This window comes from Podarcis cretensis, assembly GCF_951804945.1.
Source record: "Podarcis cretensis genome assembly, chromosome: 3".
In the NCBI taxonomy this organism is placed as follows: domain Eukaryota; kingdom Metazoa; phylum Chordata; class Lepidosauria; order Squamata; family Lacertidae; genus Podarcis; species Podarcis cretensis.
The window spans coordinates 114,914,745-114,938,750 of NC_137172.1; the positions used below are offsets into that span (position 1 = coordinate 114,914,745).

Here is a 24,006-nt window from a genome sequence, read left to right on the forward strand (position 1 = left end):
CTTTGGTGGGGATGGTCCACATTCCTTCCTCTAATGACTTAGCAACATTGATTAAGTGTCCTTAGCAACTGTGCTGCCTGTTGAGTTGCAGAAGCATTAGAGCTGCCTTCATGTTTTGCTCTCTAACTTCCTTCAGAAATGTCCAACTGAGTGACTTGGGGGGGGGGGAGAAAATTAAGAATCTGGGGCCTCTTCTGGTCTTGTCCCCCCCAAATCTGACCTCTTCTACCCATCTGTCAGCAGGCCCTGCTCTCAGTACTGCCTCATTTCCAGCTCCTAATCTCTGGAAATTCTGATTCAGTGTCAGAATTGTCCCCAGACATGGGTGGGAATGAACAAACTGAAATTTAATCCACACATGGCAGAGTTTCTGTTGATTGTAAGCAACCTTACAAATATTTTTATTCTTTAAAGTCGGGATATAAATCAGGTGGGGAAACTGAGGCCTGGGGACCAAATGTGACCCTTTAAGCCTCTCTGCCTGGCTCTCATAATTTTCCTCACACCATACCCCTCACTGGCCTTTCTTCATACCTTGAATGTTTTTGCCTGACTTGAATGTGTCCCTGAACTCTGATAATTCCTCTTGGTTGTCTGCATGGAAGATAGAGAAGGATGTGTGAGTGTGTGTGGAAACTAGCCTACTGTGCAAAGGTAAAAATTGTATTCTTTGCTCACATTTGCCTCTGGCCCCACCCTCTCCTGACATGTGGCCCTTGGAAGATTCTCCAGAAGGGAATTCGGTATAACTGGATTTTTTTTAAAAAAAGGGTATAATATTGAGATGTATACAGAAATGACCTGCTCCTAAACTACTGCTTTTTTTGCCTCCTTTTTCAATAGGGTACAGCAGCTGTTGAACATAATTCACAAGCATGTCACCTTGCCACATTACCTTTGAAGTAAGAGGAATACCACCACCAGGTACAAAAAACTTGTAATAAGCTTTGGCTTTCTGACATGCAAGCATATGCATGCATGCTCATGTCCCTTGTAGACTTTGGCACCAGTGTTTTTCCCAACCCACTTGTATTCTCTTCCTCTTTAGATATAATTTTTTTATATATAAAATTGAGTACCCTACATACTTGGTCCTCTTCGCACAGCTTCCTAGGTCTGTGTCTGCCCTCTTTCGACCTCTCTTTATATCTCCACCCTCCACTGCTGAGCTCTGCCAACAAAGCTGCATTGGTCTCATAACAAGTGTACTGTCCAAGTCACCTACTTGATCCTTTTCCCTTGCCAGGTGACATGTTCAGAAATATTACATAATGGCCCAAGCTCACCAGGCAGCAGACAAGTTATTGGTGTCTCAGATAACAGTCAGTCGACTGTTTTTAGCTTAGAACACATGACCTGTATAAATGCTTACAAGACTTATTTAATGCAGGAATGTGTTGCACAAATGTTCCTACAAGGCTAACCAGCAGCTTGTACACAGCTTTGGGATATCATTTCACCTCTCTCCACCCCCCTGCCCCCCCCCCCCCCGGTGGATCCATATAGTGTTATGTGTGTATCGAGTAGTGCTGGGAATGGTATTTCACTGCAGTGAATAAATGCTTAGGTTGCCACTTTCCAGGCTCACAGTAATGTACAAATTATCTGTTTCCTTTTCTTCAATCCTCTCTTTGTTACCACTGTATAGAACAGCCTGCTTTAGTGGACTAATTGTAACTAATTAGCAGCCCCCCTCCCAAATAAGCGTTTAAAGGTTATCTGCTAACAGATTGATACATGGGCAGGGTCTGTTCCCAGAGGGCTTTATCACCCCGTTGCTGGGCTTTCTGAGTGAGAGAAAGACTGAGAGTTGAATGCAAAAAAGTAATTATGTGAATGGAACAACTTCCATTTGTACAACAGAGCTATCCCTCACTCTTCTGCTGCCCATGTCCCCTCAAATCTTTTCCAGGGGATTAGGAGAACCCCCTGGAGCAGATTGGGGGGGGGACATGGCAGGAGGAGAGTGAGCAAAAGTTCCAACCATGAAGTAACTTCATGAGATGCAAGTTTTGAGACACCCCCCCCCCTTAGGTCTGCCTCGCCTTATGTGTGCTTGGACAGGCACATAAATTCCTCCTGCTGCTTGTTTAGTTCTATGATTTTTAGATAGCGTTTTGGATATTCTTAAAAGAAAAGCAGTTCAGAAGTTGAATAATTTCGAGTCTGCGCCTGTTCTTAGTGTGGGCCTGATACGTTACATAATACTGGCAAAAGTGTATTGTGAAAACTCTTAAATGTTCAGAAGCTTTATTGTATGCTTTCTAGTATATATTTCTTTTTCTAGGAGAAGTTTTGGCAATATGTGGCAGTTGCAATTCTCTGGGAAGTTGGGATCCCCAATCCGCAGTAATCCTACAGCCAGAGGAGGAGGCTGGTGATGTGTAAGTTTCTTTCAGTAGCACATTTTGAAATTCACAACCATGCATGCAGGCTGGCTTGACACCAATTATACAGTTCAAGTGCTACTTCTTGTTCTTTACCTCAACTTCTGAGCACCTCATTCTAGAAGACAAATGACACTTGAGGTGGATTATCCCTTCTGGCTTCGTATATACTTCAACCCTGCTTAAGCACTTGAATTGCTCACATTTGTTTCAAGCGTGCCTGTAAAAAAGCACTTTCACCCATGTAACACATTCAACTACAGTGTCCATCACCCCAGTAGCATGGCCACTGGTCAAAGATAATGAGGGGTGTAGTCCAACAATATATGGAGTCCGCATTGGCTACCCCTGCATACCTTCATCAAATGTTACCTTTTCCCCAGCCCCTTCCAGTGTGATTTAGAAAGCTGCACGGTGAGTTCTTTGCATGCAGTAGGCATCTTGTTCCTTTTCTTTACCCCAGCAGTTTCGTCTTGCCTCTTGAGAAGAGACAAATCTGATGTAGCTTTAAGGCCCCTAAGTTCAGTTTTTTAATACTATCATAGCGGTGGTTGCACTTAGGCGGGGGGGGGGGGGAATTCCCGGTGTCTGCTTTTCTCACATATAACTGAGAACTCAGCCCTTATTGGATCACTGTGCTATGAATGAGCACCACTCATTTTCCACGTGGAGCTAATTGCATGGATGCTTTTAAAATAGATAGTGTCACAGCAGAAATGGCCCTTTGAAACAACGTGGAAGTATAGGTCAGACACCTTGTATTCTGAGGGGTGTGCGCACACACAGGGATTTTTAAAGCAAGTGTCCTTGTTGTACAGCCATCCTATATCTTTTCTAAAATGTTTTCAAAAACACTTTTCTGCAGCCTGCTATGGAGAACTACAGTTCCACTTCCTAGGGGAGATGATATTGAATATCGATACTTTCAGGGGACCTTTTTAGAACCCCAGGTACGTATGCCTAAATAAGCACCAATATAAATTGTTGACTAACTCTTAGGGATAAGTTCCCAGTGGTATGGTGTTTGGAAATAGCCCACAGTATAGTTGACTGTTGGATTCATTTTGAATTCAATTCTCCTGTTTTTAACTTCAGTAAAAGCTTCCTACCCAGAAAGCAGTTGTGTATGAGACCTTGAATTCTATGTGGAGAGTGTGCCTGCATATAACCTTCTGCACAGTATTTGCAAACCACAAATCACTGCTTCCCAGCTTGCGTGCTGATCAAAATACTTTGAGAGTGTGCCTGCATATAACCTTCTGCACAGTATTTGCAAACCACAAATCACTGCTTCCCAGCTTGCGTGCTGATCAAAATACTTATGTAAACTGATGCATGCTGTGATCTGCAAATCTCATGCTTTTCCTACCCAAGTGCTTTCTATGTAAGAAAGATGTAGAACGTGAAGCATATCAAGCTTAACTGGTGCATTCCAAAAAAATTCTTGTTGCTTGTAACTTGTATTTAAAGAGTTTTAAACATAGCACAAGCATTTACCATACTCGCAACATAAGTCCAGCAGTAGAAAGTAGCTAGATTTTGCCTAAGTAGTTTTGCAGCACACACTAGAAATTGGTGAAGGCTTGTGGACTCATAAGCCAGAACCCTTGCCGAAGTTAGATTTTATCCCTTTCTGCCCACACCCTTTTAAATATTGCCAAATGTTTAAAGTATGGAAGAGAATTCAGCTACAACATAGTGGGTTTTTTTAAAAAAGAAAAACAATCTGAAATAAATCAAGTTCCCTTGTAATACATGCAAACTTCACAGAACATATTTGGTGAGTTTGTTTCCTTTTAAGTAGGTGCTCTGTATTGTGCACTCTGTAAGTTCCGTGTGACGCAGAGTCTTCTGTGGTAAGTATGAATTTTATGGAATAGCAGAGTAGAGACATATGGAAAGAGCCCGTATTGATGGACACTATGAGCCTCGATATTGGCAAAAGTGTGCATTTTTATTGTGGGGTGGTTATTCTAGCATAAAGAATGTATTGTTCCCATGTGAGGATATAATACAGTGAAGCTGAAAACAGGAGCAATACTAAGAACACAAAGTAGAATGTGGCGACTGACTGTAACATAAGTAAACATAACATTAAATGCTCCTGTGTATTGAATTAATAATCAGTGCTTTCATTAAATGGCTCTTCCTGTTGCATTTTTCCCATTTCTAGTCATTTCACTTAGCCTTGATTGGTCTTAATGACTGGAATGTATTGTAGTCCTTATTATTATTATTTGTTCAATTTATATGCCGCCCTTTATCCAAAGATCCCTGGGTGGTGTTCAACATTAAAAATACATTGCAAAACATTCGCATTTTATTATAAGTTGAGAAACTGCCTACAATAAGACTAAGGCTGAGATAAGAGCCAAATGAAGGGGTTTTTATACACAGAAATGTGTCAAGTGTCATGAACCAGGAAATAAAACAGACCTTCTAGTTGCAGTCTTAATGCTTATAGGGCAAGTTAACAGGTTCACTATTTTTTACATAAACTTTTAAACACAAGAGTGATAAATCTCTGATTTTACCATGATGTTGTCACTAACACCTTAGAAGGTGAAGCACAAATTTGTTGTTGATGGGAGTGCATTTAGAACACTAAATATATATGTACGATTTCTTAGAACATGACCAAAAATACCTGTCAAGATTGAATATGTAAACCTAAACTTAGGCCTGATTCATAATTTGAGTAGTCCAAGTGGCATTTTTCTGCTAACGTGTAACGTATGACTCCATCTTACTTTCAAATATATGAGCTAATTGACATGATGCTTCTTTAAATATTATTACTAAGGAGACTGACTTGTTTTCTGTTACTGCTGTTAAACTCCTCATTAGGTTGTCTTGGACTAATTTGAATCAGGGCAGATGACAGCTATGTAGTCAGTTGTTATTATTGGGAACAGTTACAGTTCCCTAACTTCCCAGCTGTAAAAATAGTTCACATTACTTAGATGCTTGCGGAAGCTTGGTTGGGCATAAAGCTATCAAGATGATTTCTTGAATCTAGAGCAGTATTCTTCAACTTTGTTCCCCAGCTCCCTTAGTCCCTCCCTATTGGCTAAACCGACTGGATTATGGGAGGTTTAGTCCAACAACATCAGGGGAGACAAGAGTGATCTATAGTAGCTTGAGTGACAGCAGTTCACTCTCATCAGCCCCCCTCCTTTGCTTTAGAAATAAAATAACACTAAGAGACCATGGGCAGAGTACAAATAGCTGGCACCTTGTTGGCTTTCTAGGAAGCCCTTTTCCTTTTTATATGACGCTTTCCTTAGAAACATTAAGCAAATATTTTTCTATACCCCATCCCATACTTCTATTGTATTATCTTGATTTATTTGTGCTTGCGGGAAGGGAGATCCTAATGCTTTCTTAGAAAATTACCTGACCCTGGTAACTCAAAAGTTACTGTTTCTGTTGTTAATCATCTGTTTCTAGAAGTGTCTAACAAAAACCCCACCCACCCGCTCTGCTAGCAGCCATAGATACTGGCTAGAAAAGATAAGTCTATCCAGTATGAAACTGCTTGCACAACTTTTTTCAAATACAGTGGTGCCTCGCAAGACGAAATTAATCCGTTCCGCGAGTCTCTTAGTCTAGCGGTTTTTTCGTCTTGCGAAGCAAGCCCATTGACGGCTTAGCGGATTAGCGCTATTAGCGGCTTTTAGTGGCTTAGCGGATAAGCGGCTTAGCGGCTTAGAAAAGGGGGGGGGAGGAAAAAAAACCCGCAGGAACTCGCAAGACATTTTCGTCTTGTGAAGCAAGCCTATAGGAAATTCGTTTTGCGAAGCACCTCCAAAACGGAAAACCCTTTTGTCTAGCGGGTTTTCCGTCTTGCGAGGCATTCGTCTTGCGGGGCACCACTGTAAATTTCATTTGGGGTGCATATGCCATCCCTTCTGATTTAGCTACTAAATAGTACAGTGTCCACAAAAGATAATACTGCCTTATAAGTTAAAAGCATATTGCATTTTCAGATGATTTATTTTATTTAGTGCGTGTTGTATGACCATAGATTCAGTTGTACAAACATTTAATTTAATAAACTACATGGGTTTAATGGCTCAAAGACACAAACTAATCTCCCTGTGGAACGCCCTCCCATCAGATGTCAAGGAGATAAATAACTATACAACTTTTAGAAGACATCTGAAGCCAGCCCTGTATCAGGGAGTTTTTAAAGTCTGATGTTTTATTATGTTTTTATATGCGTTGGAAACCACCCGGAGTCGATGGGGTATAATAAAATAATAATTCTAATAATTGTTATATTTTGAACTTGTAAAACCTCAGCAGATGTTGTATGGATGACTCTGTTGTTCCCAGTGTCTGAAGTGAGAACAGATGGTCTTGGGTCTTTGTGAATTATGCTGTGCTTTTGATTTTAAAATATATGATTCTTAAATAGATTTTTTTAATCTAAAACGTAGGAGGGTCAGCTCTACAGCTGAATAATGGCAATAACTGTAGGTGGAAGCACAATTCTGTGCTTTGTACTTGGAAGGAAGGGCAGAATCCAGTGTTGTGTGAATGGATTTCCACTTGTGCAATGGGATTTCATCTTCCTCTCCTCCCCCTGCAGTCCCCCTCACACCCTCAGGATCGGCTCTGAAGGGCTTGGGAATCCTCTGGAGCAGATTTTGGGGGTATTTGGGACTGCAGGAGGGTGGAGAGTTACTAAAAAGCATATGTCTGCTTGTGTGTGAACAGCATTAGATTACAACCCTTTGTCTCACTATTTTTAGTGGGGATTACTCCCTTGAAAATGTGTTTAGAGTTGCAGTCTTAGGTTCTTAAATAAATGTTTGCTAATTCAAGTAGATTCTTTAGGAATACTGTATACTGTGAATGCATACACTTGGGTTGGAAGAAGAAAGAGTTCTCAAAACTTAGTAATGTGTACAACTTGTTTACAGTCTATCTGGATTCTGGGCAGTTCCTGTTTTTAGGATGTGTTGAGACATAGACATCTCAAGAAGTTTCATTACTATTTTCAGGGGGACATGGGGCTCATTTTTGATGTCAGCTAAGAAATTGCATCATGTGAAAACAAGCACGCTGTGATTGGCTTCTGATGCCACACTTATCCATCCTGTGGGTTACTTTTTGTCAGTGGTGGGGAGCCCTCAGCCTGTGGGCCTAATCAGGCCCACCAGTCCTCCCCATTTGGCTCACAAGGCCATTTTGTCCAAACTGTGCCCACCTGTACTACATCATAGTTTGGGGGGGGGGGGTTGGTAAAGACATGGCTCAGCCCAAAGGGGGTTTGCAGACACCCCCAATCAGCTGCAAACCAGGCTTTATAAGACCCAAAGATCAGCTGAGAACCCTCAAAATGGCAAATTTTGAGCACCCAAGTACTAAATAAAATTTTGGCTGATCAGGCTGAAAGATACACATTAATTATTCTTTTTTCCTACCTAGCCCTCTGCCTTGTTCATTTCTGAGTTGTACACATTTTCTATCACCTTAACCAAAAATATACAAAAAAAAACACACAAAACAACCCATGAATATGTGTGTGTGTGTTTAAAGAACTTTATTACTGGCATTCATTTTGAAATTCAGGCCTCTTGTTTTCACAGTGCTCAAAGCAATGGGTTGGATCCAAATAGCTGCTAATGCTCTTCCTCAGACAATTGCACAGGAGTTCATACAGGGCTGTACTACATGGGTTATGATGCAGTTCTTATACTTGTGAAAACTCTTCTATACAAGCAGGAAATTTTCACATATTTGGCACAGAAGCACAAAGCAGCCCTTCTTTGAACCGAAGACTCCTTCCGCATGTGGAAAGGGAGCCTTAGATCCCCATTGTTTCCTATGCTGGTTCAGTGGTGGTGGGGTGTTGTATCTGCATATAAGTGCAGAAGATTTGGGGCTATGGTATGCTGTGCAGACTTTGTGTTCTGTGTCATACTTAACTTCTGTGTCTGACGCACTGTAGAAAGCAATAACAATTAGTTAAGCGCCCAAATTGGTTAGCATGCGTTTGCAATTTTTTGTGACTAGTTATACCCATACGACCGTTCCAAAATTGGCCTGTTAGCATGTATGACGATTGCAACTATACTGGAAAACCCTACACTTGTCAGAATTTGTCACCACTTAGGCTAGCTCACATAGCCATCTGGACCTGTGGAGTGGGGTCTGTGCATGGGATTGTATCCACTGGCTTAGATCCTGACCCATATGTTCAATCTAACCTCCAAGCAGGACTGATTTATGCAAGCTCTGTTCAGAGATTAAGCTGAATGCATAGATGAAGGGGAAATGGGAGGATAGACTAAGGGGCTGCCATTGCATTCCCACCCCCCACCCCCCTTCAGTATAAGATGGCAGTGTGATTTGAATGGGGTTTTTTGTCATAGGGTGATGAGATGCGTCTTAATGACATCAATGATTATGGTATACATGGTGTGAATTAAACTTAAAGCTTTGCGCTTCAAAGGTGGTATAAGTAAACTACGCTCACAAAGGATTGTAAATGGCATCACTGGTTAAAAGATAAATAAATCGGGATTTAACGAAAATTATTGCAGACATTTAACTTTTAAATTACAGAAAACCGGTGGTCCATGCCAAGTCATAATTCACAAGTGGGAGACTCATCTACCACCACGATCAATAACCCCATTAGGTATGGGCATGAACTGCATCTCTTTTGAGGCATATGCATAAGATTACTAATATTTTGCAAAACGGTTTAGTGGAATTGGTAATATTTTGTAGGATTAAGATTAAGACCACTGCTACAAAGGCACCATTTTTAGCACAGCACAAGCATTTAAAGTGTTTGTGGAGAAAATAGTGTGGATTTGAAACATAAATTCCATTTGTGCCTTCTTCTTTTTAGGGGTCCACAGATTTTGGCTGTCTGCTAGGGAGGATGAGCTGCCTCTTGATTTCACATTGGGCTTTGGAGGTGTGACATGGATGAGCCCCATTCCTCCTCCCAAGGGCTCATAGCAGCTGATGTGCTGCTCTTTGAAGATCCTCTGCATTGAGGCTTGCCATGCTCACTAGACAGAGGAGGAATTTGTGAACCCCCGGAGTCTTCATTAAAAGAAGGAGACAGGACATTTTAAAATGAGCGTTACTGACAATAGTCACTGCGCTTTGAGATTAAGCGCTCATGATTATGTTTTGTTTTGTTCTTTACAGACCATTTCTCTGTGGTGGAAACCATAAATTGACTGTGGCTAACATTAAGTCAGAGTGCCAGTTGTTTTCGTAAGAGAGATTATTTTTGCCTTGGAGGTTTTCTGAAACATTATCATAAGCATATTCATGAATACAATAGGACATAATATAAGTACAGCGGAACCTCGGTTTTCGAGTGTCTCGGAAGCCGAACGTTTCGGTTTTCGAACGCCGAAAACCTGGAAGTAAATGCTTCCGTTTTTGAACGCTTTATGGAAGTCTAATGGCTTCTACTGAGTTTTTTTCAATCTTCTTCATTGACTTTGCAGGCCGCCCTTTGTGCCTCCTTTGTCAAAGATTTTGGAAGTCAAACAGTCTTCTGGAACAGATTATGTTCGACAACTGAGGTTCCACTGTACAGGATAAATAATGTAGATATTTTTTCTACTCATTTGAGATAAGCTGTACAAAAGGCAACATGTGGTCTAAACTAATGTTTTTCCTCCTGAAGGTGGTTCAATAAGGTGATTGTTGTTATATACTGTCTTCTCTGGAGCAGGTGTACCTGAAAAGATTGCAGTTGGCTGATTTTGTTTCATTCATATTTTTTTTTAAAAAAATTGAATGGAAATGTGTCCACCTAAATAGCATTATAGTCGTACCTTGGTTTTCGAACAGCTTAGTTCTTGAACTTTTTGGCTCCTGAACACCGCAACCCCAAAAGTGACTGTTCTGGTTTGCAAACAATTTTTGGAAGCTGAATGTCCAACGGGGCGTCCGCTGCTTCCAATTGGCTGCAGGAACTTCCTGCAGCCAATCAGAAGCCGCACTTTGGTTTCCGAACATTTTGGAAGTCAAATGGACTTCGAGAACGGATTCCGCTCAACTTCCAAGGTACGACTGTATTTGAAAGTGAAATCCATACTCTTAGTTTATGGGCTTCAAAGGAATGAACTTAGGTTTTCCTTCTAAGACTGCAATCCTTTGCATGGTTGCCTAGGAGCAAATCTAACTGAATTTAGGGTGACTTTATTCTGAACAGATGTGCACACCAAGCCTTACAGTGCAATCCTATTGGGAGTATTGCCTTAGGCAACCTAAGACCCAATAACCTCATTAGAGAGAAATTACATTGCTTTGAAAACATTCTCCCGGTGGCTGTTCTCAATTTTTAACTTAGTAGTCCCCCTGACCTTGAAGGAGATTAGTCACACAACAGTTTAAGGTCCCCACGGGATTATTCCAAACTGATATTTTTTTCTGTATGGACAAAAAAAACCCCAACTCTTTTGCTACAGGTGAAAGGTCAGACCTAATATAAATAGCGCCTGAAAATGAACATGGGTAAAACTGAGCTTTTGATATTAGAGGGTTACACTTCAGCTTTAAACTCTGAATAATTCTGTTTATTCATGAGTTTATTCTATGTCTAAAGCTTTTCATCTTTTACCTTTCTGTAGCATGGACTGAAGGTGAAACTTTGACTATTGTTTCTAGCAAAGGGAAGAAAATAAGCATTTTTAATTGTAAACGCAGAAGATTTATATCTGAACTATTGGTTGCTTAGCAGATAGTTTAATGTCTGTCACATTAGTAACATAGCATTATCTTTCTAGTATAATCGCAATTAGGATTGTATATTGTCAAGATAATGCAATATCCTTTTTTCCAGTTTACATAGCTCATTTTGAAGTAAGTACTGTCCATCATGCTAAGTTTGCCTGGAGATAATGTTAGCAAGAAAACAAAGCTTAGAGGTATCTTGCAGGTTGCAGTAAACTTGCTGCTGCTTTGTTTTTCTTTTTAAATGTTTTGGTTTATAGCAGTTAACGGTGAAGTGCAAAAGTAGAACCATTACTGATAACGTGGTCCTCCACATGCCATCTTGGATCAAAGTCTCGTAAAGTTCAATACGTCTTACTCCCAAATAAGTATGTGTAGGATTGAGGCTTAAAGTCGCAATAATTTGTAGCCTGTGAATGTGAACTTCTCTCACTGTTTGTTCCTTCATTTTTAGAGGATATTTCCGTTGATGACGGACACTTCGGAATCGTTGGTAAGAAGCACTGTTATCGTAGTTTTGTTTTTATGTAGGAGTTTTGTAAGCTGCCTTGTGTAGAAAGAGTGCCTTCAAATGTGAATTAAAAGCCATTTAAAATAAATGATAGTAAATTTCCTCTCCCTGGTGCACAACATGTTCAAGGTTGATTTTGGAAACTCAAATGCAATATGGTGGATTTCCACACAGTAGGAGGGTTTGCCTGGAACACTAAAGCCAATCTGTTTTGAGCCCAAGCAAAGCCTCTGTTATAAGCACTCCTATTTCATTTTGCTAACAGGAGTCATAAATCAGGTTTCAGTTTTTCTTTTGCTGATTCCTGGCTTCTTATGTACTAACCAGGAATAGTTCTTTAAAATAAACTTTGGCATATTGAACAAGCTTGTTTCATAACTCACAGTTTGAAGTTGACCTGGTTTGAGTTTACAGTATTTTAAGCCACTTTTCCTCTTACAGACATAGTGATTTGCCAGGATTTGATGAAAATCTAAACTGAATCCTAGTTTATTCCTCCTCCTGGTCTGTGGGGGGAGGAGTGGGGAATGCACAAGCCCTGGGCTTTTGCAGACTTACTTCTGCTCATGCAGAAAACTCATCCATAGTTTTAGAACTAGAGCCAGGGCTCTAGAGCCTCAACTAGAGCCAGGACTTTCTCGGCTGCGGCTCCAATCTGGTGGAACGCTCTGTCACAAGAGACTAGGGCCCTGCGGGACCTGACATCTTTCCGCAGGGCCTTCAAGACAGAGCTGTTCCACCATGCCTTTGGTCAGGGCGCAGCCTGACTCCCTTCTCTGGCAATTTGCACAGAATTTTGCTTAACAGTTGCCATCAATTTGATGATTTTAATTAATTTTTAGAATGAAATGTTTTTAGAATGTTGGATTATTTGATTGTTGTTAGCCGCCCTGAGTCCGGCTTCGGCTGGGGAGGGCGGGATATAAATAAAATTTATTATTATTATTATTATTATTATTATTATTATTATTAGCATGTAAACATAGTGAAAATGGTCATGCCGGCAAGCCGTTTATTGTTATTAGGGTCATTCCAGTATGTCTGCTTGGGTCTGTGTTGTTATGCCTCAAATTTTTGTACCTATACTAGTTTCAACAGCAGCAACTAGCTTGTGATGGCACATCCCTTTTGGAAACTGGGATATTGGGACAGTAGTGCTTTGGTGACAACTTTAAGAAGTCTTTTTGGTGTCATTCTGGAATGTAGCAAAATCATTTTGTAATTATTATGTTTTTCCTTTGTCAGATGATGTGGAAAGTGTTGATTCCGGTTGGCTGACATGCCAGACAGAAATAAGGCTACGCCTGCATTTTTCTGAAAAGCCTCCTGTATCTATAACTAAGAGAAAATTCAAAAAATCCAGGTTTAGGTATGATCATGCTAATCAAAGTTCTCCATTTGTTATTGAAACTAAATCCCATCTTTAGCATATGAATACTACTGGATTATCCATCTATGTTGGCATAGTGAAAAAACTGAGTTCCTTTCCCAGTCCGTTTTCTAAATTCAGAAACTCTTTTCCCCCTACATAGCTTCTGGCTTTATTGTGGTTATTTCTCAGTCTTTTATAATCAGCCTTGAGTTGCTTTTGGGAAACTAAAAATAAAAATCTGTACAGTTTATAGTACATATGCAGCCTCCTTTTAGGAATTTCTTCCTTCATCCCACCCCCCAAGACACTCAAATTATAGGTACACTGGAGTCCTTAAGTAGAAAAGTAATGCTGCATTTATAGTGCCTTGAGTTCATTGTGTTACCAAAAGCATAATGCATTATTCTGTCACTATTGATGCCACTGGAGATTTGTTACATAATGTGACATCAGATTTTGCTTTCTCCTTACTGCTTAGGGTGAAGCTCACCCTTGAAGGCTTGGAGGAGGAGGGTGAAGATGAAGAGGATGATAGACTGTCACCTACAATTCAACAAAAAATGCCAAATACGCTGGAGATCTCACTAATAAGTGACACTGAGTTCAAATCTCGTCATTCTCAGCCAGAATGTGGTTATGGTCTGCAGCCTGATAGATGGACAGAATATACTATTCAGACCATGGAACCGGACAATTTGGAATTAATCTTTGACTTTTTTGAGGTGAGGGCTTAGCTATTTGTTTAATATTGGTGGACAGAAAGCCTTTTTATACCTCTATCCTATTGGTACAATTTATAGATAGGAAAGTGGAAGGCGGGGAAGAACCTCACAGAATGAGGAATGTTTTAGACCTCTTGGCATCATCAAATGTATTGGGCTTGTGCAATTAATCCACTACAGTGGTGCCCCGCAAGACGGAAAACCCGCTAGACGAAAGGGTTTTCCGTTTTGGAGGCGCTTCGCAAAACGAATTTCCCTATGGGCTTGCTTCGCAAGACGAAAATGTCTTGCGAGTTCCTGCGGGTTTTTTTTTCTTTTTTTCCCCTTTTCCTAAGCCGCTAAGCCGCTTATCAGCTGATCCGCTGATAAGCGGCTTAACAGCTGATCGCTAAAAGCCGCTAAACCACTAATAGCGCTAATCCGCTAAGCTGTCAATGGGCTTGCTTTGCAAGACGAAAAAACCGCTATACGAAGAGCCTCACGGAACGGATTAATGTCGTCTTGCGAGGCACCACTGTACTGTATTATTCTACTGATTATCTGAGGACTTATGAAACCGACCAGGTTGCATCCAGTGACTGCATGAGCAAAAGTAGGCTCATACAACCAATTCTCCAGGTGTGGGGGCTTCTGAACCCTTTGGGCTGCCCCCCTGTTTCTTTTCCCAGCTTTGGCCAATTTCCCCCTCCCGCTGCAACTTCATACAGCATAGCTTACAGTGTTTGGTAGCCCCTGATGCCTTGGAGAAGTTCTTTTTTTATGCCGGGGGGGGGGGGAGGTGAGGTGCCTTCTGTTTGTGGAAACCTAGGGTCATGAATGCAACCCAGGATGGGTGTGGGGGAAGCACAGAGATCAAGGCAGTGGTACCAGTGTTCAAAATAAATGATTTATTTCATCTGTTCAATCACACAACACATTCACACATGCTCTGCACGGATATAGTTGCTCTGTCTTAACTAAATGCCCAGCTTAGTAGCACAAGAGACATGTAAGCAGTGGAGCAATCATGGAAGCTTCACACAGTTTCTTGGGGTGCTACAGAGGTGTTCACCCCAAATGTCTCTGCACCAAAGGTTGGCGGTTTGAATCTGCACAACGGGATGAGCTCCCGTTGCTCTGTCCCAGCTCTGCCTACCTTGCAGTTCAAAAGCACACCAGTGCAAGTAGATAAATAGGTACTGCTGTGGTGGGAAGGTAAACAGTGTTTCTGTGTGCTCTGATTTCCGTCAGTGTTCTGTTGTGCCAGAAGCGGTTTAATCATGCTGGCCACAGGACCCAGAAAGCTCTCTGTGGACAAACGCTGGCTCCCCTGGCCAGAAAGTGAGATGAGCACCTCAACCCCATAGTTCCCTTTGGCTGGACTTAACTGTCCAGGGGTCCTTTACCTTGCTGTAGAACAAGTGCACTGATGTGTTAATAATTGCAGTCATCCTTTAAATTGCAAGGACTCTGCTCTGTATGTCATAAATTATTACAATTGCAGAAGCCAGTGCAAAGATTCCCCCTAGTGCAACAGGAATCCCCCCCCCCTTCTCCTCGCCCTGTGCCATCCTCAAATCAACTCTGGCAGGGTTAGGGAGCTCCCAGAACTGTAGGCTGTAGGAAGAACAGGAGGTGAGAAGGTTCTGCCGCACAAGGAAAATCCTTGCACTGACAGAATCTGAGCCTTGGGACAGCACTGAATACAACTCTTCATCTCTGCTGTTATCAGGGTGCCTCTAGGCAAAAAGAGCGCAACTGTCTTGAAATGCGCCATTTCATCTTCCAAGTCAGGTATCTTCCTCCTTTTCAGACCTAGGACCCACCTTTAACCCAAACTAGCATTTGGGGACCCATTTCCTAATCTTTTGCCATATATTTGCACGGTGGTCCTGACCTATCAGTTGAAGACCAGTGTCCCAAGTAATAGTGTTTTGTTTTATAGCCGTCAGGAACCTGTTTTTACTCTTTGGCAACCTTGCAGAGCTCACGTTTCAAATATCCACTCACTGTTTTCATTCACACAATTTAGCCTTCTCAGTCGTAATGTAACTGTAAAAGGGTACATCTGAATACATGAGTAAATTCACAAAACCTTCAGACTCATTTTGCAGAACAATATCCGACGTAATGGTGCTTGACTGTAGGCTGCAACCCACTGAATGCTGCCAAGTTCTGCATCCTAACGTTTCCAGGAATTTAAAAGAAGTGCCGAGATGAGTTCACAACAATACAGTGGTACCTCTAGTTACGGACCTGATCCATTCCGGGGTGCCATTCGCACCCCAAAAAGTCTTTAACTAGAGCGCTGCTTCTGCGCACGCAGCCGGCGCGATAGAGCACTTCTGCACATGTGTGAAGTGCGCAGAACGCTTCTGTGCACGCGGCGAGACCCGGAAGTATACACTTCCGGGTTTGCCGCGTTCGCAAGCCGAAAAGATGCAACATGAACCTAATGCAACACGTGGTATGACTGTAAAATTAAATATGTAAACATTGTTGCGTTTTTAGGAAGACCTTAGTGAAGCAGTGATTCAAGGAGACGCCCTTCCAGGGCACGTGGGCTCTGCGTGTCTGTTATCCTCCACTCTTGCAGAATCGGGAAAGAGCTGTGGCATTCTCACTCTTCCTATTATGAGCAGACTTTCACGAAAAACAATTGGAAAAGTTAGAGGTATGCTTAATATAGTGGTAATGCAAGCATGGGCCTTAAGCTAAATACATTTCCCTTTTTGCCTTCAGAAATTTTTAGTCCAGGGACTTTCAGAAAAACTGGTGCTTTTCAACCAGAACTAGTAGTTTGTGTCAGGGGCCTAGTGAAACGAAAATAAGGAATATAGTCAAAGTGTACCTTTTGGTTCTCCATTAGGTACTTTTACCATATCCCAGTAAATCTTAAGTGATGTTTCTCTAAACCTAGTGAAGAGAGAAAAGATTTCATTGGATAAAAGTAAAGAATTTGACCACCAAGTGACATTTGCTTTCTCTTTTTAGTCGACTACATAATTATTAAGCCAATTCAAGGGTACTCCTGTGATGTGAAAGCCTCATATGCCAAATACTGGCGTGACAGAACAGGTTTAGATGTTGGACACAGGGGCGCAGGAAACTCTACAACCACCACCAAGTAAGTTTGCGTAATTGAATTTGGAGTTTTAATTTTAGTAGCTCCCTTAGTGTGAATCCTGTGAACCTCTAGCAGACTTCAGCTCAGGGAAGGAGGTTTTCCTCTTCCTTGGGACAGCCCTGGTGGATCAAGGTTGCAAGGCGCTGCATGTACAATGAAAACTCAAATTAAGAAGCTATAAAATTGCTTGCCCATCATTTGTGAAATTTTTTTCCCAACATCAGAAATAAGTACAACTTTTTTCCTTTTTCCTCTTCCCAGGCTTGCTAAACTTCGAGAAAATACCATTGCTTCTTTGAAAAATGCTGCTAAACATGTATGTGTGTGATGATTTTACCTTGATTCTTTTTTTGCATGTTAACACCTATGGCTGTCTATTATCAATGAGCAAAGACTGAACCTTGTAGAAAATACATAATCTTTTATTCATTTCTTCATTCAGTGATCATATATGCTGCCTTTCAGGGCAAAGTCCTCCCAAGGGCACTTGCAAAAGATCACAAATTCCATAGAAAGACAGGAAAAAGTATCTCCATATACTAGCAGAGGCTTGCAGGTGGAGCTGTACCCAGGATAGGTGCCAGGGTTCTGCTTCCTGTCCCCCTGATGACCTCAGCAATGACAGCTGTTAGCATTTCCAGTTATTAGAAAAGGCGAGCCTAAAAACCAAGGAACAGAGAGCTGAATTGTGCTCAGTTTAAATCTAAGGAATCTTGTTGAAGGAGAGCTATAGTACATAATCTACAAGAGTCCATCATAATTCCAAGACTCACTTTTCCCAGTCACTTTTTTCCTTCTCCAAGCCATGGCTATATTCAATGTCTGCTCACAGAATAGATCCTCATTTTTCCCCTTTAAAGTTATGAGCAAGTAACTCTGGGTAAAACATACCCTGATACAGATTAGAGAACTTATACGTTTCACTATAAGAAGGCTTAATGTTAGAAGCTCTTTAGATGCTTGTTACTCCCTGCCCCCAAAAAAGAATAAAAATAAAAGATCAGTCAATTTTCTATCCTATCACATTTATGCTGCACATATAAATAAAATCAGAATGAACACTATAAAATGAAATATAAATCGTTACATAAAACCATGCTTCTCATAAAACTCACATTTTATATAAAAATGATGTTGCTGTGCTTGGAATTAAAACATGTCACTCTCCTCAAATAGAGTTTTAGTTCATTTCCAGACTTCCTCTATAAATTGCTACAGAATGCCAGCCAACACTCTATTGTGTCTTTTCACAGTTGGTGGAAATGTGTGCAAATTTGTCTTTTTTATATATATATTAGCCTTTCATATGCTAAAATCTATTTGCTGCCCCCTCCTCCAACCTTTCTTTTCACTTAGGGAGCAGCCTTTGTGGAATTTGATGTACACCTTTCCAAGGATCACGTCCCTATCATATATCATGATCTTACTTGCTGTATTGCTATGAAAAAGGTATTTTTAAATGTGTTGTTTGTTTTACTTGGCTAGCATTTTTGAAATGGGCAGTAAAATGGCTGTATCTCAAGAGACTTGGATTTGTGGTAATATAATGAAAGTAACTACTTATTGTGCTTTTGCAAGATTTCGTCTTCACTTCCTTTAGTACAAGTTCATAAATTGAGGTGAAAAATATGCTATCTTCTTGTTCATGCTGTGATTCACAGACTTGTGTGTGCTGCTGACCACAAATCCTATATCTCTATACACATTGATTTAATGGACTAGAATTGCAGGATTGAATTAATTTAGTTATTTTTTCCCCTCTCAGTGAGAGGATAAAGTGTAAGGTTGCTTTGAATTAAGAACAGTAGTTTTTTTAAAAAAATCCTTATAATAATAAAAAAAAATTAAAAAATTATATCCCGCCCTCCCCAGCCAAAGCCGGGCTCAGAGCAGCTAACAACAGTAAAAATAACACAGTTTACATAAAATCACAATCAATTAATTGAAATACATTCTAAAATCAATTCATTCTAAAATCAATTCAGAGTCAAATTAATGGCAACCATTGGGCTAGAGTTCTGTGAGGATTACAGAAGGAGGGGGGGTCAGACTGTTGATCTTGTAGCATCCAAGTGCACAGCGGAATGATGAGGAATACGTGCCAACATGCTCTATATTGCTTTATTTACATTTCATAGCTGGTAGATTACAGAAAACCATCTTGTCTCTGCCGGAGCAGAAAACTGCATCCTCTCTCCTCTGAAGCTCAGAGAGAAGCACACTGTGTGAGAACAGTGAAAAACAGGAAACCAGTGTACGTCACATCCAGTCTCCTTTTCCCGTGGGAAACACAACAGTAATGCTGTCTGTGGAATGTAAACATTGTCTTGTGACAAGCCTTTCGCTGCACAGTGAAGAGAGCAGAAACCAACATCCTCCCCCTTTCTGTGAACACCACTGGGCAGCGTGTTCGTACAATATCAGTACAAACCCAACTTCTGCACATAGGTACAGTGTTGATCCCTTGATACAATCTTGGACAATACATCAGCAGGAATTTCATTACCTGGCATATAGGACACCGTTACAAGTCCCTTCTGAATACGTTCCCTAGCATGTTGCACCTTCAATTGCAAGTGCTTCGTGCTTTGCTTACAACCTTCAGAATTCAGCAAAGCCAAACATGCTTTGTTGTCCTGGTAAACCTGGATTGGACATTTGACAGGAATTTTCATGTCTTTGCACAATTGTAACAACCATTCACAATCCTTAAGTGAATAAGACAGTGCATTCAGTTCAGCTTCACAAGTACTTAAGCTAACTGTTGTTTGCTTCTTGCATGACCAATCAAATAGACCCTGATTGTACATGTAGCAAACTCCAGACGTGCTTTTCCTGTCTGTAGTGTCACTTCCAAAACTTGCATCTGCAAATATCTCAAGACCACCAGACTTCTGATTGTTAAATCTCAGCCTGTAATGCATAGTGCCTTTCAAATACCGCGCTATGCGTTTCAGAGCTTTCCAATCCTTAACAGTAGGATTGTTGACTTGTCTGCTTAGCAAATTACAGCTAACAGCAATGTCTGGTCTTGAACATCTGGCAATAAAGTTTAGCTTGCCTAGCACACTTCTGTACAGTGTAGTGTCAGAAAATGCTTCTTCAGTGTCATCTACCTGATAACCTGTTGTCATCGGTGTGTCTACAGGGTTAGCATCCATCAGGTTTAGTTTGCTTAACACATCAGCAATTTTCTGTGACTGGTGTACTAGAATGTTACCATCTTGATCTCTCTCTATTTCCAGAGATAGGTAGTTGTTTACCTCACCAAGATCTTTCATGTCAAAGTGTTCCTTCAGTTGAGCTAGGGCGTTATTGTACATTGTGACATCATCCCAAAAGAATAAAAGATCATCAACATAAAACAAACAATACAGTTTCTTTTGCCCCTCCTCTTTGACAAATACACATGGATCAGCTTTCCCTTGCTTAAAACCTAGAGAAAACAATACTTCAGTGAGTTTTGTGTGCCAACACCGTGCACTTTGTTTGAGACCATAAAGGGACTTTTTCAGAGCACAAACAAATCCCTGTTTTACCTGTACGCCATCAGGTGGAAGCATATAAAGTGATTCATCTAGAGATCCGTACAGAAAAGCTGTATTCACATCGTGGTGACTAATGTGTAGATTCTCCTCTGCAGCTAGCTTGAGCATAAGCCTAATGCTCTCATACCTCACTGTGGGTGAGTAGGTCTCGTGATAGTCTTCACCTGGTACCTGTGCAAAACCTCTGGCTACCAATCTGGCTTTGTGTCTGACTATCTTGCCATTTTGATCAGTCTTCGCTTTGAAGACCCATTTGCTTCCAAGCACTTTCATTCCTGGAACTACTGGAACAAGTTCCCATGTTTTGTTCCTTTCCAAGGAATCAAGCTCGGCCTTCATGGCATTTAACCATGGTTCAGCTTCCTTTGAATCCAAATCCTGGATTTCTTGGAAATTTGAAGGTTCAAATACCTTCTTGGAGCTTTTAACAGCTGTTACTGCTATCTTAGCAAACTCATCAGCAAATCTCTTTGGAGGTCTACCTTTTGTTGCTCTTTGTGACCTGCGAATTAGCCTTAAGTCTTCAACACTCTCCTCTTCCTTCTTAGGAGAAAAGCGACCTATTGTGAACAATGGTTCCTCCAATTCTTGATCAGAGCTTTCAGAGGGTCGCATAGAGGCTTTCGCACTCTTGAAATCCTCTGAATCACCCGATTCAGCTTCAGACTCAGAATCAGTTTCAGTCTCAGAATCAGAACTTTCATCAGTGGGTGTGGGTGGTTGTGGTTGCTTTTGACTATCCTCAGTCTCATCACTGTCATCAGGATAACATTGGAAAATTCCCACATTCTCCCCCCACTTGGCATTGTACTCAACACTTCTTGTGAGCTTAATAGTCTTAGAGTCAGTCATCCTTATTCTGTAAGAACCTTTCTCATAACCTAGAAAGATACCATGCAAACCACGCTTGTCTAACTTGGAGTTTTGTGGTGAGTGAACCCACATGTCAGAACCAAAAATTTTCATGTGTTTGATGTATGGCTTCTTGCCAAACATCTTCTCATAGGGGGTACAACCAATCGCTGAAGATAACCTGCGATTATAACTGTAAGTGAAACATGAGAGAGCTTCGGCCCAATAACTCTCTGGAAGATTTGCATCATGCAGCAAGGTTTTTAACCCTTGAAGCAATGTCTGATTTGCTCGTTCTGCAAGTCCATTCTGCCATGGCGAGCGAGGACTAGACAAATCGTGTTGAATTCCTTTCTCAGTCAGAAAAGCTTCAAACTGCTGAGAAGTGAATTCCCCCCCGCGATCTGTGAAAAGAATTTTTACCTTCTTACCATGCACATTTTCCAACCAAGCACAGAATTCCTTGAACCTAGGAAAAGCCTCTGATTTCTGCTTGAGATTGTACACATGAATATACCTGGAAAATGCACCAATGAGAACCATGAAGTACCTATTTCCACCCAAAGAGGGCGCTAGTGGTCCAACCAAATCAGCATGAATAATTTGGTATGGTTCTGTAGCTTGCCTACTAGACACCTTACCTTTCGCAGCCATTTTCACCTTGTTTGCTGCGCATGCCTTGCACTTCATGAGGTACCTGCAGGGTTTAATAGTCATACCTTCAACCAAGGCAGGCATTTTAGATACTGCCTCAAAACCCAAATGACCAAATTTTCGATGAAAATCATGAATACATTCTGCATGCAAACTTTTGTTAGAACCTGCAATGCAACAAGTGTCATCCTGCACAACATCATCATAATACAAAACATATAAACGATCAACATATTCAGCATACAATACATAATCATTTTTCTTTGTGATGATGCACCTTTTGTTCTTAAAGGAAACGTCAATGTTCCGCTCATTCAGCTGTCCGACGCTGAGCAGATTATGTTTAGCATCTGGAACATAAAGTACATTCTGTATCGATAAGTCCAAACTGTGAAGAACAACAGTTCCGTAGCCTTTACTGGGAATTGTGTGGTCATCCGCCTGGTGAATCGCACCTTCCTGCGGTGTAAAAGACACGAACAGTCGCTTATCGTTGCACATGTGGTGGGTTGCAGCTGAATCAACAACGAAGAAAGATCTAGACGTCTTCTGGACCTCTGCAACTTTTGGAGTGAAGCGTGAGACCATTGCTTTGGGCTGCGTTGTCCTGGACACCGGACCTTTGCCTCTGCTTTGGCCTTTTCCACGCGATGAGCTTCCGCTGCGCTGCTCTGTCTTGGCCCTGGGATATTTGCATTCCCTCTTCATATGGCCTAGACGTCCACACGAGTAGCATTTCACTGCCTTCAAAGCTTTAGCGCCATCTGGTGGTTCCACTGCACTCAGGGATGACGTCTGTGAAGACTCCCCCTTTCCCATGCAGCCAGCACCCCGGCGATCTGCTTCATTCTGAATCACGGCAGTAACATAATCCACTGTCAGCTGAGCGGTAGGCTGTACAGCAATCTGAGTCGCAACAGACTCCCAACCTGAACCCAAAGATTGTAGTATCATGAAGGAATACACAGCCTCTGGAAAGTTGAGTCCTCTCTGTTGCAGCTCATGTCTCAGATTCTGCATCTCCATCAGATGTGTACGCACATCTCCACCTTCAGCAAGAGCCATATTATGCAGCTTGTTAAAATAAAACATAGTAGATCCAGCTTCTGTCCTCAAGTGTGCCTCCCTCAAAGCGCCCCAAATTTCTCTGGCTGAGGTCTTATCACGCAATAGACAGAGCTCTTCTGGGGATACTATCAATGTAAGAGTTCCCCTTGCTTTGGAATCTTTAGCTTTCCATGCATCTGTAACTGGAGCTGGGGGGGTGTCTGTAATAACCTCAAACAGACCCTCTTTCCGCAGAATAGCCTCTGCATAGATAACCCAGTCCGTATAATTTTTCTTATTGAGCTTGGGAATCCCACAAGCATCCTGAAGGGCCATCATGTCTCTGGCATTAGCCTTCTGCGTCATCTCTGCTGCTTTAAACAAGCTGCTTTATACAAGCTGCGTCTCTGCTGCTTCAAGCCTCATTCCAAAGGCAAGTCCAAAACAGCTTTCTCTCTGCCCTAAATCATGCTGCGTCACTGTTATCAGCAGCTGCTTCAGCCCAAAAGTTACTTTCGATTTCCCTTGGCCAAAGGCCTGGTGGAACAACTCTGTCTTGCACACCCTGCGGAAAGATGTCAAGTTCTGCAGGGCCCTAGTCTCTTGTGACAGAGCATTTCACCAGATCAGGGCCACAGCCAAAAAAGCCCTGGCTCTGGTTGAGGCCAGCCTAACCTCCCTGTGACCCAGGATCTCCAAGATGTTTTTATTTGAAGACCGTAAGGTCCTCCGTGGGACATACCAGGAGAGGCTGTCTTTTCTGTGACAACCACTAGTTTCAACCTTCATGCATTATTGCATTATGCTCTATTTTGTTTCATATTTAGTAGTAACTAAATATTTTCAGTAACTGCATACTCACCTTCAAGGAATAGTCCAAAAAACTAAGGGCAATTTATTTGCAGGACCGTTTTTTAACTGATGGGCAGAGATTCAAATAATGTTTTTAGACATTATTATTAAAGCTATGTTTCTGACCTGAAACAGGGAACCAGGGAAAAAATATATGTTCTGAAATAGGTTGAGCACTATCTTGCATATGACGTTTGTAATGTGAAGATGATGTCTACATTCAGATATCATAGTTTA

General features: G+C 41.4%; 1 protein-coding gene across 4 annotated transcripts in view; it reads left to right on the forward strand.

The window, feature by feature from the left end:
• Nucleotides 1-24,006, forward strand: part of GPCPD1 (glycerophosphocholine phosphodiesterase 1) — a 59,889-nt gene that overhangs the window by 22,211 nt on the left and 13,672 nt on the right. For all 4 annotated transcript variants that reach the window (XM_079969848.1, XM_079969850.1, XM_079969847.1 and 1 more), the window contains exons 2-12: nt 844-924; nt 2,288-2,384; nt 3,253-3,337; nt 8,964-9,039; nt 11,560-11,598; nt 12,862-12,985; nt 13,467-13,710; nt 16,201-16,363; nt 16,684-16,816; nt 17,078-17,132; nt 18,173-18,265. In XM_079969848.1, coding sequence (XP_079825974.1) covers nt 876-924; nt 2,288-2,384; nt 3,253-3,337; nt 8,964-9,039; nt 11,560-11,598; nt 12,862-12,985; nt 13,467-13,710; nt 16,201-16,363; nt 16,684-16,816; nt 17,078-17,132; nt 18,173-18,265 — 1,158 coding nt within the window. In that variant the 5' untranslated portion in view covers nt 844-875. The remainder of the gene's footprint in view (nt 1-843; nt 925-2,287; nt 2,385-3,252; nt 3,338-8,963; nt 9,040-11,559; nt 11,599-12,861; nt 12,986-13,466; nt 13,711-16,200; nt 16,364-16,683; nt 16,817-17,077; nt 17,133-18,172; nt 18,266-24,006) is intronic.